A 13,443-nucleotide genomic window follows, 5' to 3' on the forward strand; every position below is an offset into this window, starting at 1 on the left:
ACTAAGTACTTAACGGAACAAATTAGAGTCATAACATATGGAAACCATGAACGATACCTTCAGGATATAAAAACGTTTAAAGATAAAGCTGGGAGACTAACGGAGGAAGGTTTAAAAATGTTTGCAGACTACTTAAGCGATTATGACAGAGTTACAGGAATGGTGGTCGAATTTGAATACTTAGCCGAGAAACTTATAACATAATTTGGAACAACGGTGGACATAATATACTTGGCGATTCGGGGAACGACACATATACCAGATGCGGCATTGAAAGCGATTTTGGAAGCAAAAATTTTGGCAGAGCAGCTGAGACCAGATCTACAGTTCCCAGTAAGGGAAAATACAACTACAGAAGAGGAAATTGGAAAAATTTCAGGAATAACGACCATGGCATTTAACGCCAGAATAATATATTACATACGGATACCACTGGTTACGAAACACAATTTGGACCTTCTTAGGATATCATCATTACCAGTGGAACAAAAAGGCTTAAATACTACGGATTTAGTGGCATACTTGCAGCTAACATACGAATACATAGCGAGCAGTGTTAGTGAGAGAAGATTTACGCTAATACCGCAAGAGGTGATAAAACTATGTAAAAGACAAGAAAGTACACGAATATGCACACAAATGGAGCCAACACAGGAGGTTGAAGAGGACCACCCCTGTGAAATACATATCATATTGGGGATTGTAGTGAAGAAACCAGAAGCATGTCCAATAATATTAGCCAAGTTAAAGGGCACATTTTGGATACGTCTTTATGCTAAAATCCAACATGCCTTTACCACCACTGGGAAAGGACAAAGTCCACATACAGTGTGAACACACCGAATATAAGACACTAAAGGTGGTGGATTCTGGGGTAGTCAGCTTAGCAAGAGACTGTATAGCTCAAGCATCGGATACAAGACTGGATCCAGGACAAGAAGAAGGTGAAAATCGCATAATGAATCTTGAAAGCGCAAACCTAAACTTGGAGAATATAACACAAAAGGTGAAAGGGACTGAAGGAGGTATGTTATTGGAATTAATAGAAGCAGTGATAAAAAGAGACGGACTACAGGAGCTCGATAACCAGGAGCACGGACTTGATGATAGGATAAAAACAGGTACAAAGCTAGCAAATATACTCCAATGGGCACACGAGTTAGTACAAACAAAGGAGGAATTCTCAAATTGGAAGGAATACGCATTAATGGCAGCGAAAATAGCACTAGGAGTGGTAGCCGGATCTTTTGGATTTTTCAAATGGAGGGGGGGTCCAATTATACTTAAAAGTTTGAGAATGATTACAGGCGGACGGGAAAGGAACAGCGGAAACACCAACTCAGTACTACAAGACTTGCCAACCCAAAGGGCCATGGTTAACGCACGAGAGGTACAAGTGCTTCTGGGCGAGCGGGTAAGATCAGAAGGCAGAAGACAACCGGCTCAGTTAACAACTAATCCGGGATGATCATTGAGGTCGACGATGTAATAAAAAGGCTTATGCATAAGATGTGTACAGATTTAGAAGAAAAAAAAAGGATAATAAAATAAAAAAGAAAATAAATAAGTAAATAAAAATTAAAAGAATAATTGAATACATAATAACTATACAAAGAATATAATCATACAACAATAATGTAAAGAGAGCAGCGCAAACAAAAACAATTATGTGTACACAAATAACTTAGAATTCACAGACAACACAACACAAATATACTCGCACACACAAACCAATATGGCCATCGAGGACGGTGACCGCGTGACCTTGGACGTGTGACGTACAGTATCTAGAGCTTTTGTAAGTTCGCGCCCAAGATTCACCTCTCACGGCGCATGAGTAGTGGATACAGAGTATGATGATCACCTTTAGGCGGCGGGCCCGAGCGTTATCAGCTCTCCCGCTTCCTCTCTCTCTGATCGGCCTCCGAACCTAACGCCACGCATGTGACTGCTCTCGCTTTGAGACACTCATAAACGGACATATACTTTCTTCCACGTGTATTCAATCCCCTTACACCCCCAAGCTCCACAATTCCCACGCAACAACATATTGCACTTGTTTATTTGGTTTTTTTCCAATACAAAAAATTATTTCTCCACTGTTAAAAAAAGCATTTTTGATGTAAAATTTGACCTAAAATACGATGGTTGTACATAAGAAGTGCTACAAGATGGGAAACATTGTCAAAATTTGATTTAAACATTAAAATTATTTGTAACATTATAAAATTCTCATAACTATTTTTAGAACTATTTATTTCTTAAAGCTTACTCTTTTATCTTTAAAAAAAAATTTAAAAATTTCTCTAGCTTAAAAAGAATCGAAGTTATTAATTTCTGAAAACAAGTCTCCAAGGCAAAATTTACAAAAATCTCAAACTCAAAATCTCCTTTATTAAAAAAAAAAAAAATCCTCAAGTACACGTCGCCCAACAAATTTTTGGTTTGTAAGAGAACTACCCTACAAGTGATTCTGTCGTAAGTGGCCAATTTCGTGTCCAGAGCTCATGCTACTACAAGAAACTAAAATTGAATGTTTAAATTGCGTGAAGTTATATTGAAAGTGTTAAACTTTCTTGAAAAAATAAGATAGCTAAGAAAATATAGTCACAATGTCACGTCCGTACCCTGTCCCAATCTCAATTTTGCTCTTAAAAGCTCCTACTAGAAAAAAATAAGCTTGTCTGCCATGTCCTCGCACATACATTGTCAATTATAGACGTCGTATGTTACATTTATGTCATTATAACATTAGTTTTCAAACTATAAGTGAAAGTTTTAATCAAATACCAAATGTCTTGCGATTTAAACGGACATGTCAGTTATAACGATAATCACTTTGGAAACCACACTGTTGCATTTTGTAACACTTTTTTAAAGTCACATTTTAGTCTCACATCATAACAAGACAAGCGTTCAAGCTAAAGCTGTCAAAAGTTTTAATCTCTTTAACTGACACTTATTTTAATTTTCAATTTTCAAATCTACAAAAATTTTGGTCACTGATGCCCCCCCCTCCTTGGCGCCAGCACTCTGTTACTCATACAGGCAAGGACATTTTTTTCTTGTACTATTTATTGAGGACAGATGTTTTGTTTGCGGGAAACTGTTTATGTTAAGTAAACGAGTCAAAATAGTACTTCAAAGCTTCAAATATCACTTCCATACCTGTCTCTTCCGTATTTCTCAAAGTATCTCTTTTTGTAGCTTTCGTGCGTCATAACGTTACGAAACTTTTTCTCCAGTAGTGTCAAGATAAAATATGAGACACGTGTCTCGATGCCAGGTGTATTTGGCCTTTTTCGTGAGATACATCGATGAATATCGATTCCACTTCCAATACTAGTAGTGAAGGAGTTCAATATTTTAAGTGGTCCAAATAAGGCTCAATGACTGCTGAAACAAAGCTGTATTTGTGGGAAAAAAATAGTTGAATTTAGCGCCACCAAACAAAAGTTACAGAGATTTTTTCAAAATTTCGATTTTCTGACAAAAATCTATGAAATTTTACTTTTAGCGATTTTTGTTGCTCCTCTTTAAACAGCTGTAACTTTTAAATGGAGACATCAAATGGAACAAAATTTTTTTCAGTCAATAATTCCTGTTATCCTGTGATCCTGTCTTTAATTCAATTTGAGCAAGAATACTTTAACTTCATAAAAAACTTAGCTACACGCGTCAGAAGCAGACTTATTTTGATCGAAAATTGACTTATACAACATACCGTAAATCTTTTGACCCAAAAACTTTGTAGTAGAAGTGCTTTAAATATTTTTTGGGGATGGTATTTGGGGTACAACTTCTATAAAAAATAATTTTTTTACCCAACTTTTTTTTGTAACGATTCTTCAAGGTATTTTGAGCCATTTACGGCAGAATCACCCACATACGTTATGAGGTATTATGTTCAAAAGTGGTTTATTAAATAAATAAATAATTCTACATTGGATACGTTTGTTAATTAAAGTAATGAGATAGTCATTATGAAGCAGAGACTGTCTTACATAATATATATGTCGCTGTGGAAAAATGCATGTGATAAAAATATTGCGCGGTTTATTGAATTATAAACCTCATTCTTTTTTAATGTTAGTGGGTTGTTAGAAAAAAAATTTTAAGTTGGAGTTGTAGACTTCTCTTTTCACTACTAGTTGATGATAATGTAAGGATTTTGTACAATAAGAGTTACGTCCAAAGAACTATTACTATTACTACTTTAAAGTTCACAAGTGAATTTAAGTTTTGCATGATAATTGTTCAAAACAGTCACAGCAATGCTGATATGTTTTTATGAATACAAATTATGGTGTCGTCTACATAATGGAAATAGAAAAGAGGTATGTAATCATAACAATTGTTTAGTTTAGATTGTCAGCTATTTTTACAATTTGCCATAACTAGTTCTGCAAATAACAGAGGAATTGGTTAGCCCAGCTGTTTGCTGATAAAAAATATTATTAGAAGTAAAATATTAATTTTTCTTACCCTGGGCACAAAGTGCAACTGTCGCTTTCCGCCCTCAGGTCACAGTTTGCGCCTAAGACCAAAATTAATTTACTGGGCGCAAAGTGTGCCTATGGATGCAACATTGCACTTTGTGCTTCGGTAAGAAAAATGTTGTATGCGACTTGGGCACCAACATACAACAACAGTGCCCTTCGAGCGCTTATGTTTCTACTTTGTGCCCTAGGAACGTAATGTACCATTCATAGGATTCTTTTTTTATAACTGTGTGAGTGGTTGCACGCTCAAGGATATATTTTGTTAATTAATTATATCAAATAACAGTTGATTTGCTAATCGCTAATACTTGCTTACCTAAGGATGTCATGCAACTAATCAATCAGATTCAGGTTTATATTATTTTGAGTCGAAAAGGTACAAAAAATATTACCTGTTTCCGTACATCAAAAGAATATTATTTGATTGCTCAAGAACAATTAAAAAAAAAAAACAAAATCAGCGGTCATGGTTCCAGGTACACTATCTTTCCATTGCACTTAGCCGATTGTAGAATTAAACAACTAGAACTGAGAGAATTTTCGGTATCAAATTTGCTACAAATATTTCTACTACTTAATAAAACAGGAAACAAGATAAGTTTTATACCTACTGATTTTCAATCAAAGTAAAAGAAAAGTAGCCAACGATTTCGCAATAAAAAAATTTAAAACATGAAATAATATGTCTATAACTGTACTTGTAAATACAGCTATAAAAAAAGAAAAATAAGTATTTATATAAAACACACCTTTTATAACACCCACTGTGGTTTTCTCTATGACAAAAAAAAAAAAAAGATCAAGTCAAAAGATGTTGATTTATAGAATCATGGGGTTATATTATCGGTTTTTTCTTAATTAGGACGTCGGATTCATGATCAGCAACTCAAAAAACCTACTAGAGCAGATTTTTGTGTCAAAACATCGATTTATAAGATTTAACGACAACAGCAACTTTCTGGGTTGCTTGGGGGCGGGGGGGGGGGGTGAGTGGTTAAATTATTAGTTTTTCTTTATTTGGACGTCGGATTGATGATCAGCGATCCAAAAAATCTACTAGAGCAGATTTTCGTGGCAAAATATCTGTTTATTCAATTTGAACACAAGAGCTACTTTTGGGGGTGCTTGGGGTGTTCAAAAACACCCTCATTAATTCATTTTTTCTCCTAAGGCGAAGGGTAGTGAGGATGAATGTTCCAGGGGATCTAAGGAATACGTACCAACAAGAATTTTTTTAAATCGGGGCTTGTCTGCAACTTTTCCACATTTTTTGGCTTATTTACTGCACTACTTTTGTATTCTCCCTACATTATTCACTTCAGACGTTATGCAGTGTTGAAAAAGTGAGATAATTCATGTTAGAATATTTGCGAGGCTTAATGCTAAAAAGGGTACTGTTAAGTTTAGTAAATTCAGATGTACTCTATGAAAGGCGAATAAATAAATCAAGATTATTTTAAACGGAATAAAAAAGAAAAAACGGAATGAAATAAAATTAATAAAAAATGTGGTTTAATCTATTCAAATCAAGAAAGAAATTTTTTTTCCTCACTTATTTAACTATTCCAAATATTTTGTAGTGTTAAGTAAGTAAAACAATGTAAAGGTGTTGATCATTTATTTGTGTAAGTAGTTGAAATAGGAAAAGAAGGCGATCTAACAGTGCTGGGGCTCTTCAGAGAAGCAGAAAAGTAGAATTAAAGAAAGAAAATTAAAAGGAAACTTACAAGGAAAACCTTGCAGAGAAATTTTTTTGACATTAATTTGAAGTAAAAATTTATTTTAGGTAAACAAAATATGTGCTAATATTATACCATTTAAGAAATACGCATGTTTCATTTCGAGTGTCTGAGATCACGCTACGCCAAGTAATAGTCGATTTTATACTAAAAATTAAAATTTTGCCTATTAGACTTGTTGATATTTTTTGAAGTTACACTTCTATTGGCACGCTATGCGTGAGGGTAAATCAACGATTTCAGATTGGTGACCTTGAAAAAAAGTGGAATGAAAGTGGATGTTGCTTCATTCTTCTCCTTCGTCCCGCCTTTTTGACGTACTTCCGGTCCCCCTACACTACCCGACATCCAACATTATCACACTTCACCATAAATTTTAAATTTGACTTACTTGTTTCTTTCGAAAAAAAAAAAAAATAAAAAAAATAAAAAAAAAAATAAACAGTTTCCAAAGAGATTGAAACTCCTGACCTTCTGCACGCTGGCCAAAGCCCTTATCCACTCTGCTATGAGCATGCCTGACATAAGGAACTCGATTACTTCGTTTTGTCGTACAGTTCGTTGCTTATTTTTAATGCAAATTTTTATTTATTGTGTATGCATTCATTTGGTTTGATTATACAATAAATAAATTGATAATTTATAATTTATTCAATGTAATTTATTCTTTAGGTACATGTTTCGAAAATTTTGAAATTAGTATATATTAGCAAAGCAGCTTGCATACTATGTAATAATAAACATTTATTTACTCATTACTAATTTGTTACTTTTAAAATGAATAAATAATTGTTTATACAATGTTTCATATTTTTTCAAAATTTTCAAAAATTAAAAAAAATTTTTTTTGTACTGTACAAATACAATAATTAATTTTTTTTGTGTGTTATTCTTTTCCAATTTTTCCATTCGTGATTAAAGTGATTATTTGACTTAACGAGGTTCTTCACATAGTTACCGGGGGAAAAGTTCAGAGAAGTGAAAGGAACGCTAATGTGTAAAGTAAAGCTAGCAATTGCTTTTCTCATGTGGATGTATTCTCATACATGCTTTTACGTACACTTTATCCTCTCTTTCTAAATTTACTTAAAAACCAACTTGTGGGGGGGTCTATTTGAAAATTTGATAGGTTTATCTAAAAGTAATCTTTTGGACCCAAAAAATTGGGAGATTCCTACAATTTACATAAATACCATTTAACGTTATTTCTTCGCAAGGTTACATGTTAAATATAGATTTTTTTAAATGTAACGTATATAAAATAATAGCACAATCAAACGAACTACAATTTTTGTGGGTATTTTTTATGCTATTTTAATATACGTTTGCCGTTTAAATAATATTTGTCACAAAACCTATGTGTGACGAACGCCCTGAAGGGACATTTACTGGCATGTAATACTACCCTATTAAAGAAAGCTATACTACAGGGTGGTTTTTTAAAAATTTTCTGTATACAATTATATTTTGGGTATTAAACATGGACGAAGAATAAGAGTGGGGTCGTATGTGATAGATGTAAGCGTGACGTTACGGATGTAATCAGAGTAGGCGGTAGGAAGTAGTTCTGAAATCACCGGAAGATTCGATGAAAGTGCACGGTCTTGCACTGGCCAGCCTATATTTTATTTTTATTGTATTGTGCCGTAATATATTGTTTATAATCGTTAACTCATTAAATACTAAAATAGTTGTTGAAACCACACACAGCTAACGTAGGTTTACTCTTTCCAACGATAATTGCACTATTTTTAAACACAATATCGTTTTGTAGGAGGTAAATTTACATTTATAGTTATATTATCTGCCATATAGTTTTATATTACTATAACTTCTGACTTAGGTACCCAAGCACCCACTGTCTACTGGTTAAAATTACTCTTCACCCGTGTTGGCTACTAACAAACCATCAAAAAAGTACGTACGTTAAATTTTAAGTGCCTGGAATCATGCTGGGCTAAGTTATAAATGATTTTTCAGAAAAAATCGATATTTTGAGTGTTTAAGTTGTGTATCACTTTTTAAATAACGTTCCACTCGTGTTGACGTTCATATGATTTTATATCAAACTAATGAATCATTAGGTATTCTTAAATTTAAGTATCTGTGTTCATGCTAGGCGAAGTTATAGTCGATTTGTCACAGAAAATCGATATTTTACTTGTTCAATTTATTTATAACTTTTAGAATAACTTTTTTCCTGTGTTAGTGAGAATATATGCCAATAACCATCTAAAGAATATGAATGATTAGTTCAAGTGTCTAGGATTGTGCTGGGCCAAGTTACAGTCGATTTTTTACAGAAAATCAACATTTTGCTTATTTAATTTTGTTTATAATTTTAAAAATAACTCTTCACTCGTATTGGTAAGAATATGTGTTGATAAGTTTCCATATCAAAAGGGTATGTAGTTTTAATTCTAAGTGTCTGGGATCATGATGAGCCAAGTTATTGTCGATTTGTTGGGAAAGAAAAGCCGGATAATCTATTGGCTTCTTTCTTTAAAAAAAAGAACTTTTATCCCGTGAAAATTAAGAATCTTTTCGTTTATTTAAAAAAAATATAAGACAGATGGTTAGATGGAAAACCAAAAACAAAATGTGTAGCAGTCCAGGCGAGATGGGGACGCCAAACCCTTTGTTTGCCTGCCTTCCTCTGCTACCGTGCACATGCGCGCGAGATTCTTCGTCGTCCCATTTCTTTCGGTGCTGGAATCTTGCATTGATCAGACAAGCGGGAGTTTCAATCCAACATCTCGCCCACCTCGTTATTAGAACGATAATAGTCCGAAATAAATCGTGCTTGCAGCCTGCTGTGAAGAGAAAGTTACGCTGACGGGTTCGTAGTTGGCCCACCTGAATATGAGGGGACTGGGTCGATAGGTAGTAAAGACAACTTGATGATAGGGCGTGTGTGTGTGCCTTTATTGGTCATGATAGTGGCAGAGCGCACCAGGCTATCGTGACGAGGATGGACCTCGACGGCACGTCTGAGTGGTCACCGGCCGTCGGAGCAAATCAGCGATGGATCGAGTACTACGACGAGGTCGTTCACATTGTGATTGGTCCTCGAGCATGTCCACTTGGCTCATTGCCACAGAGTACGTAGATACTCGTGACTCCAGATTGACCAAAAATTATCTCGCAGTCCCCGGACGAGGTTCCAATGTGTGGCATGATCCAATTTTGACGATTCAGCAGTACCAAGACGCGGGATCGCCTTCAGAGACTCACCTATGAGAAAATGCTCGGGTGTCAGAGGCTCAAGATCCTCCAAGTCGCCGGAAAGCGGCACCATTAGACGACAATTGAAAGCCATTTCTATTCTGACAAGTAATGTGCTGAAATCTTCATAGGTGAGCATGCGGGGTCCAATGATGCGTCGAAGGTGAGCCTTTGCAGACTTCACCTCAGCCTCCCCAAAAAAGGGAGGAGCGGGTGGTGGAATGAAGTGCCAAGTTATACCCTCCTTAGCGAGAGAGCCATGCACGCAGACTCAATCGAACTTAGCCTCCCGGTGAAGATGGTTCAGCTCGTGATTAGCGCCCTGACGGTTGGTACCATTGACGCTCCAGATCTCTCCGGGCAAGCCTTGATGTCTGACGAAACGCGTAAGAGCTCCGAAAAAGCTCTCCGTTGAGAGGTCTCCTACGGCTTCGAGGTGTACAACCTTGATGCTGAAGCAAAAAAAGAGGGCGAGATAGCCCTTCACGGTGACGAGACCTCGTCCCTTAAAGTGAAGGAGAGCAAATGGTCCCACATAGTCCACGCCGCAAATACTAAATGGTCGTGATGGGGTGACTTGCTGGTCTGGAAGGGCTGTCATTGCTTTGGATCCTGGACGGGAGCTGAGTGTAAACACAACACATCGGCGTAGAACAGAACGGATACGGGACCATCCTCCAACGATCCAAGCGCGCTGAAGGACACATGCGTTAGTTGACTGAAAGCCTACATGCAAACACTTTGTGTGCGACCACTGTATTATCAACTGAGCGAGGTGACTCAGTCCATCGACTATGAGAGGGTGCTTTTCGTCGCTAGTAAGCAACGAGTGACATAAACGACTTCCAACTCGCAAGCAACCTTCCTCATCAATTATAAGCTGCAGGAAGTGGAGGCGGCCGTCGGTGCAGACGAACTCCTTCTGTTTTAAGCACTGCATTTCAATTTCGAAGTCTCTTGATTGACTTAGGCTCACACAGGTAGAAAAGGCCTGTTGGTAGTCTGCCGCAGTGATCGGAGCGTTGAGTGCAATGACCAAGCCTCGTTTGATCATAATTAAACGTCGGAGACTCACAAAGCCACGGAGTAGGTGATTTAAATTGGAAAACGCTTCAAAAGAGGATACCCTGGTGCTCAGTCTGTGTCACCCCAAAAGCCACTGTTTGCTCAGGGGGGTTGGGGGTAAAATCGTAGCGCTGCTACTGTTGCCGCTGCTGCTGCGTTGGCCATTTCTCACCTTTGAGCTAAAGCGGTCCCGACCACTAGAGTCTGGACTCAATGAAACTCGAATACTCGGTCCCATGGGTATCAACATCAGCTGGATTCTCTCCGGTCGAAACGTGACGCCACAGCACGCTAGGGGTCAAACTGTGTATGTGGTCAATGTAGTTGTCTACAAAATCATTTTCTGTTGGGTCTGTGGCGCAGAGCCAGTCACAAACCACGCAGGAGTTAGTACAAGCGTGGCAGATGCTAAATGGCAACCTGATACTGTCGGTGACGAGGCGAAGAAGACTAGCCATGATGAGGGCCGCACGAAGCTCGAGACGAGGGATAGTCATCTGGGTGGCCGGCTTTTCAGATGGACTTAAGCTCTTGATAGATGCTAGTTTTGTCTTGGCCTAAAGCAGATGAGTGAACACCTCATCAGCGCCGCCAGCAACTCTAGCATAAATATAAGCAGCCATAGTGCGGCGGCTGGTATCACCAAATACGTGCAGCTGAATCGTGGACGTTGAACTGCTACCAAGCCGTCGAGGTATGCTAAAGTTCTGCATGCCCTGAGCGTGTCTCAAAAAATCTTTCCATTGTCAGGCCCATGGCCAGAAATAGGCTTGTCTCATCCAAGCCCTGCTGACCAAAGATCCTAGATTATAAGTTTGGCACGTACGGTGAGTGGGGCCAACCAGCTGGTCGGGTCATACATCCGGGCCAGGTCAGGTAGAGCCGATTGCTTAGTTAAGAGGGCAGAGCTGCTGGTTGGCATTTGAAATCGATGTTGATCGTTGACTGGATCCCAAGCCATACCAAGCTCGTTGACTGAACTGTCTGTAGCCAGGCGTAACCGATCGGGTTGCAGTCGATCGACTGGATCGATATCTTTGAGGAGCTCTGAGTAATTTGAAACCCACTTTTTAAGGGCTGAACCGCCCGATTTCAGGAAGTGGACGAGCTGGCCTCGTCGCATCATCGCCGTGAACAAACTATTGGCGCCGACGAGAAAGTTGTCCACATATAGCTCCTTTTGTACAGCTCGGACTGCTTCCGGAAATCGAGCCCCCTCGTCTTTGCAGAGCTGATGTAGGGTCCGAAGAGCGAGGTAAGGAGCGCAAGCCTCACCGTACATCACAGTCTCTAGGGCTTAGTGCTTAGAATCCTCCGTAGGCGATGGGCTCCAAAGTATCCGTTGGAGGTGGACATGGTTGAGGGTGATCTTGACCTGGTGGAACATTATTTTGATATTAGTACAAAAAACCAGCTGGTGAAGCCTCCAGCGAGTAATTATCACGGCGAGATCAGTCTGCAGTTTCGGTCCAGCATGCATGATGTCATTGAGGCTATGACCCGAGAAAGTTAGCCTTGAAGCGTTGAAGACGGTTCTGAACTTTTTACCTTCGTCACTGTGCTGCCAGATACCGTGGCGAGGAATGTAGCACGTAGGCACTGATTTTTCGTGCAGCTCCTTCAACTCAACAAGTCTTATATGGCCCAAGGCAAGATACTCCTCCATGAAGCCTCGGTATGCCTTACCAAACTCTGCCTCTCTCTGCATCCTCCTGTGCATGGTGGAGAGTGTGAAAAAAGCCAGGGGCAGACTCTCTCTGAGAAAGTCTAGACAATGTGCTTGGGAGTTGCACGATGTACCGACTATCGGGGTCACGAGAATGATCATCGATGAATATCCTCTTACACTCAGTGTCAGCCTCCGAGCGTCTCTTCACTTGTGGTACATCTTCGAGAGCTCAAAATTGTCGTACTAGGCTGATGAATTCATCCTGGCTCGCGTCTTCGTTGAACGTGTTGAGAGCTGTGCAGGTACTCGAAAAAGTCGTCTCTTTGAGTTAAGAAGCCCCACCAGTGAGCACCCAACTGTATAGTGTTTTGCACCAAAACTTGCTCAGTACGAACGATTCCAGGGACGAGCAACTGGCAATAAATATCAGTGCCAAATACTAACTGTATGGCACGAGCGCAGCCAAACCGGGAATCGGTAAGTTTCAGTTTGCCAAGCTCCGGGCCCAGGACAATCGAAAGAGATCGCGAGGGACTGATGACTACGATGTGCTTGAGGATCTATGCCTCAACATTGAGCGCTTGGTCAGGTGTCGGCCCCTGAAGCTGTATCAGCCCTCAACATTGCGAAACTTACATTCGATCACCCGAGACGCCTGACACTTTGGCGTGTGCTGGTTGTAGTTTGACGTTTAGTCTACGTGCGACGTCCTGACTGAGAAGAGTGCTCTCTGAGCAGGGATCGAGCAGGGCACGTACTACCTCATGCGCACTGCGCCTGCTCGCTCTTTCGTGAGTCAGCATGTGGTGTTTTCCACCACAAGCTTGGCAGCTACATAGTGACGGGCAGGTCCGTACAGAGTACCTTGTCCTGAGGCAGTTAAAGCATAATGACGCGTCGATGACAAGTTTGCGGCGTCGAGCCGAGTCTAGAGCCTTAAAGTCGCCACAGTGGCCTACGTAGTGTCGTTGGCTGTATGCAGGACAGGAACTGTCGGAAGCAGTTGTGGCACAGATACCGACTCGTCGCGGGCCTCGTCGCGATCACTGCCCCCTTCAGTCGATGTTGCTAGTTTGTTCGCTTCCAGGGACTTGAGCGTGAGGCATCTTCGTTGCAGGAAAGTAGAAAGTCCATTATAGGTTAAAAGACTGTCAGAATCAGTCCAATCCTTCTCACCGAGCTCGTTCTCCCAGTCACGGCGCGTAATCGGGTCCATACAGTTGGATGCCAGCGTGATAAACCA

At 39.5% G+C, this 13,443-nt stretch overlaps 4 protein-coding genes across 9 annotated transcripts in view; 1 reads left to right on the forward strand and 3 right to left on the reverse strand.

The window, feature by feature from the left end:
• The window catches only part of msn (serine/threonine-protein kinase msn), a 176,994-nt gene that overhangs the window by 54,257 nt on the left and 109,294 nt on the right, over positions 1-13,443 (forward strand). The gene's annotated exons all lie outside the window — the stretch shown is intronic.
• Positions 9,738-10,520, reverse strand: LOC149374452 (uncharacterized). Its single transcript, XM_089593727.1, has one exon. It carries the CDS (start codon positions 10,518-10,520, stop codon positions 9,738-9,740), a length of 783 nt encoding a protein of 260 aa, XP_089449853.1.
• LOC149374453 (uncharacterized) lies at positions 10,729-11,813 on the reverse strand. The gene is made up of 2 exons (XM_089593728.1): positions 11,358-11,813; positions 10,729-11,088 (listed from the first exon to the last, which is right to left on the reverse strand). Exons 1-2 carry the CDS (start codon positions 11,811-11,813, stop codon positions 10,729-10,731), a joined length of 816 nt encoding a protein of 271 aa, XP_089449854.1.
• Positions 11,829-12,359, reverse strand: LOC149374454 (uncharacterized). Its single transcript, XM_089593729.1, has one exon. It carries the CDS (start codon positions 12,357-12,359, stop codon positions 11,829-11,831), a length of 531 nt encoding a protein of 176 aa, XP_089449855.1.

The sequence above is a fragment of the Copidosoma floridanum genome, unplaced genomic scaffold (assembly GCF_036245765.1).
Source record: "Copidosoma floridanum isolate Cflo_tuat_1 unplaced genomic scaffold, Cflo_Japanese_pri ptg000020l, whole genome shotgun sequence".
Lineage (NCBI taxonomy): Eukaryota > Metazoa > Arthropoda > Insecta > Hymenoptera > Encyrtidae > Copidosoma > Copidosoma floridanum.

Bases quoted from the DNA above. Each gene is read 5' to 3' on its own strand.
- LOC149374452 (XM_089593727.1), bottom strand. From the start codon at position 10,520: ATGATCAAACGAGGCTTGGTCATTGCACTCAACGCTCCGATCACTGCG.
- LOC149374453 (XM_089593728.1), bottom strand. From the start codon at position 11,813: ATGTACGGTGAGGCTTGCGCTCCTTACCTCGCTCTTCGGACCCTACAT. The intron at 11,089-11,357 runs GTACGTGCCAAA...CATCTGCTTTAG, and splicing joins GCTGGTTGGCCCCACTCACC to GCCAAGACAAAACTAGCATC.
- LOC149374454 (XM_089593729.1), bottom strand. From the start codon at position 12,359: ATGATCATTCTCGTGACCCCGATAGTCGGTACATCGTGCAACTCCCAA.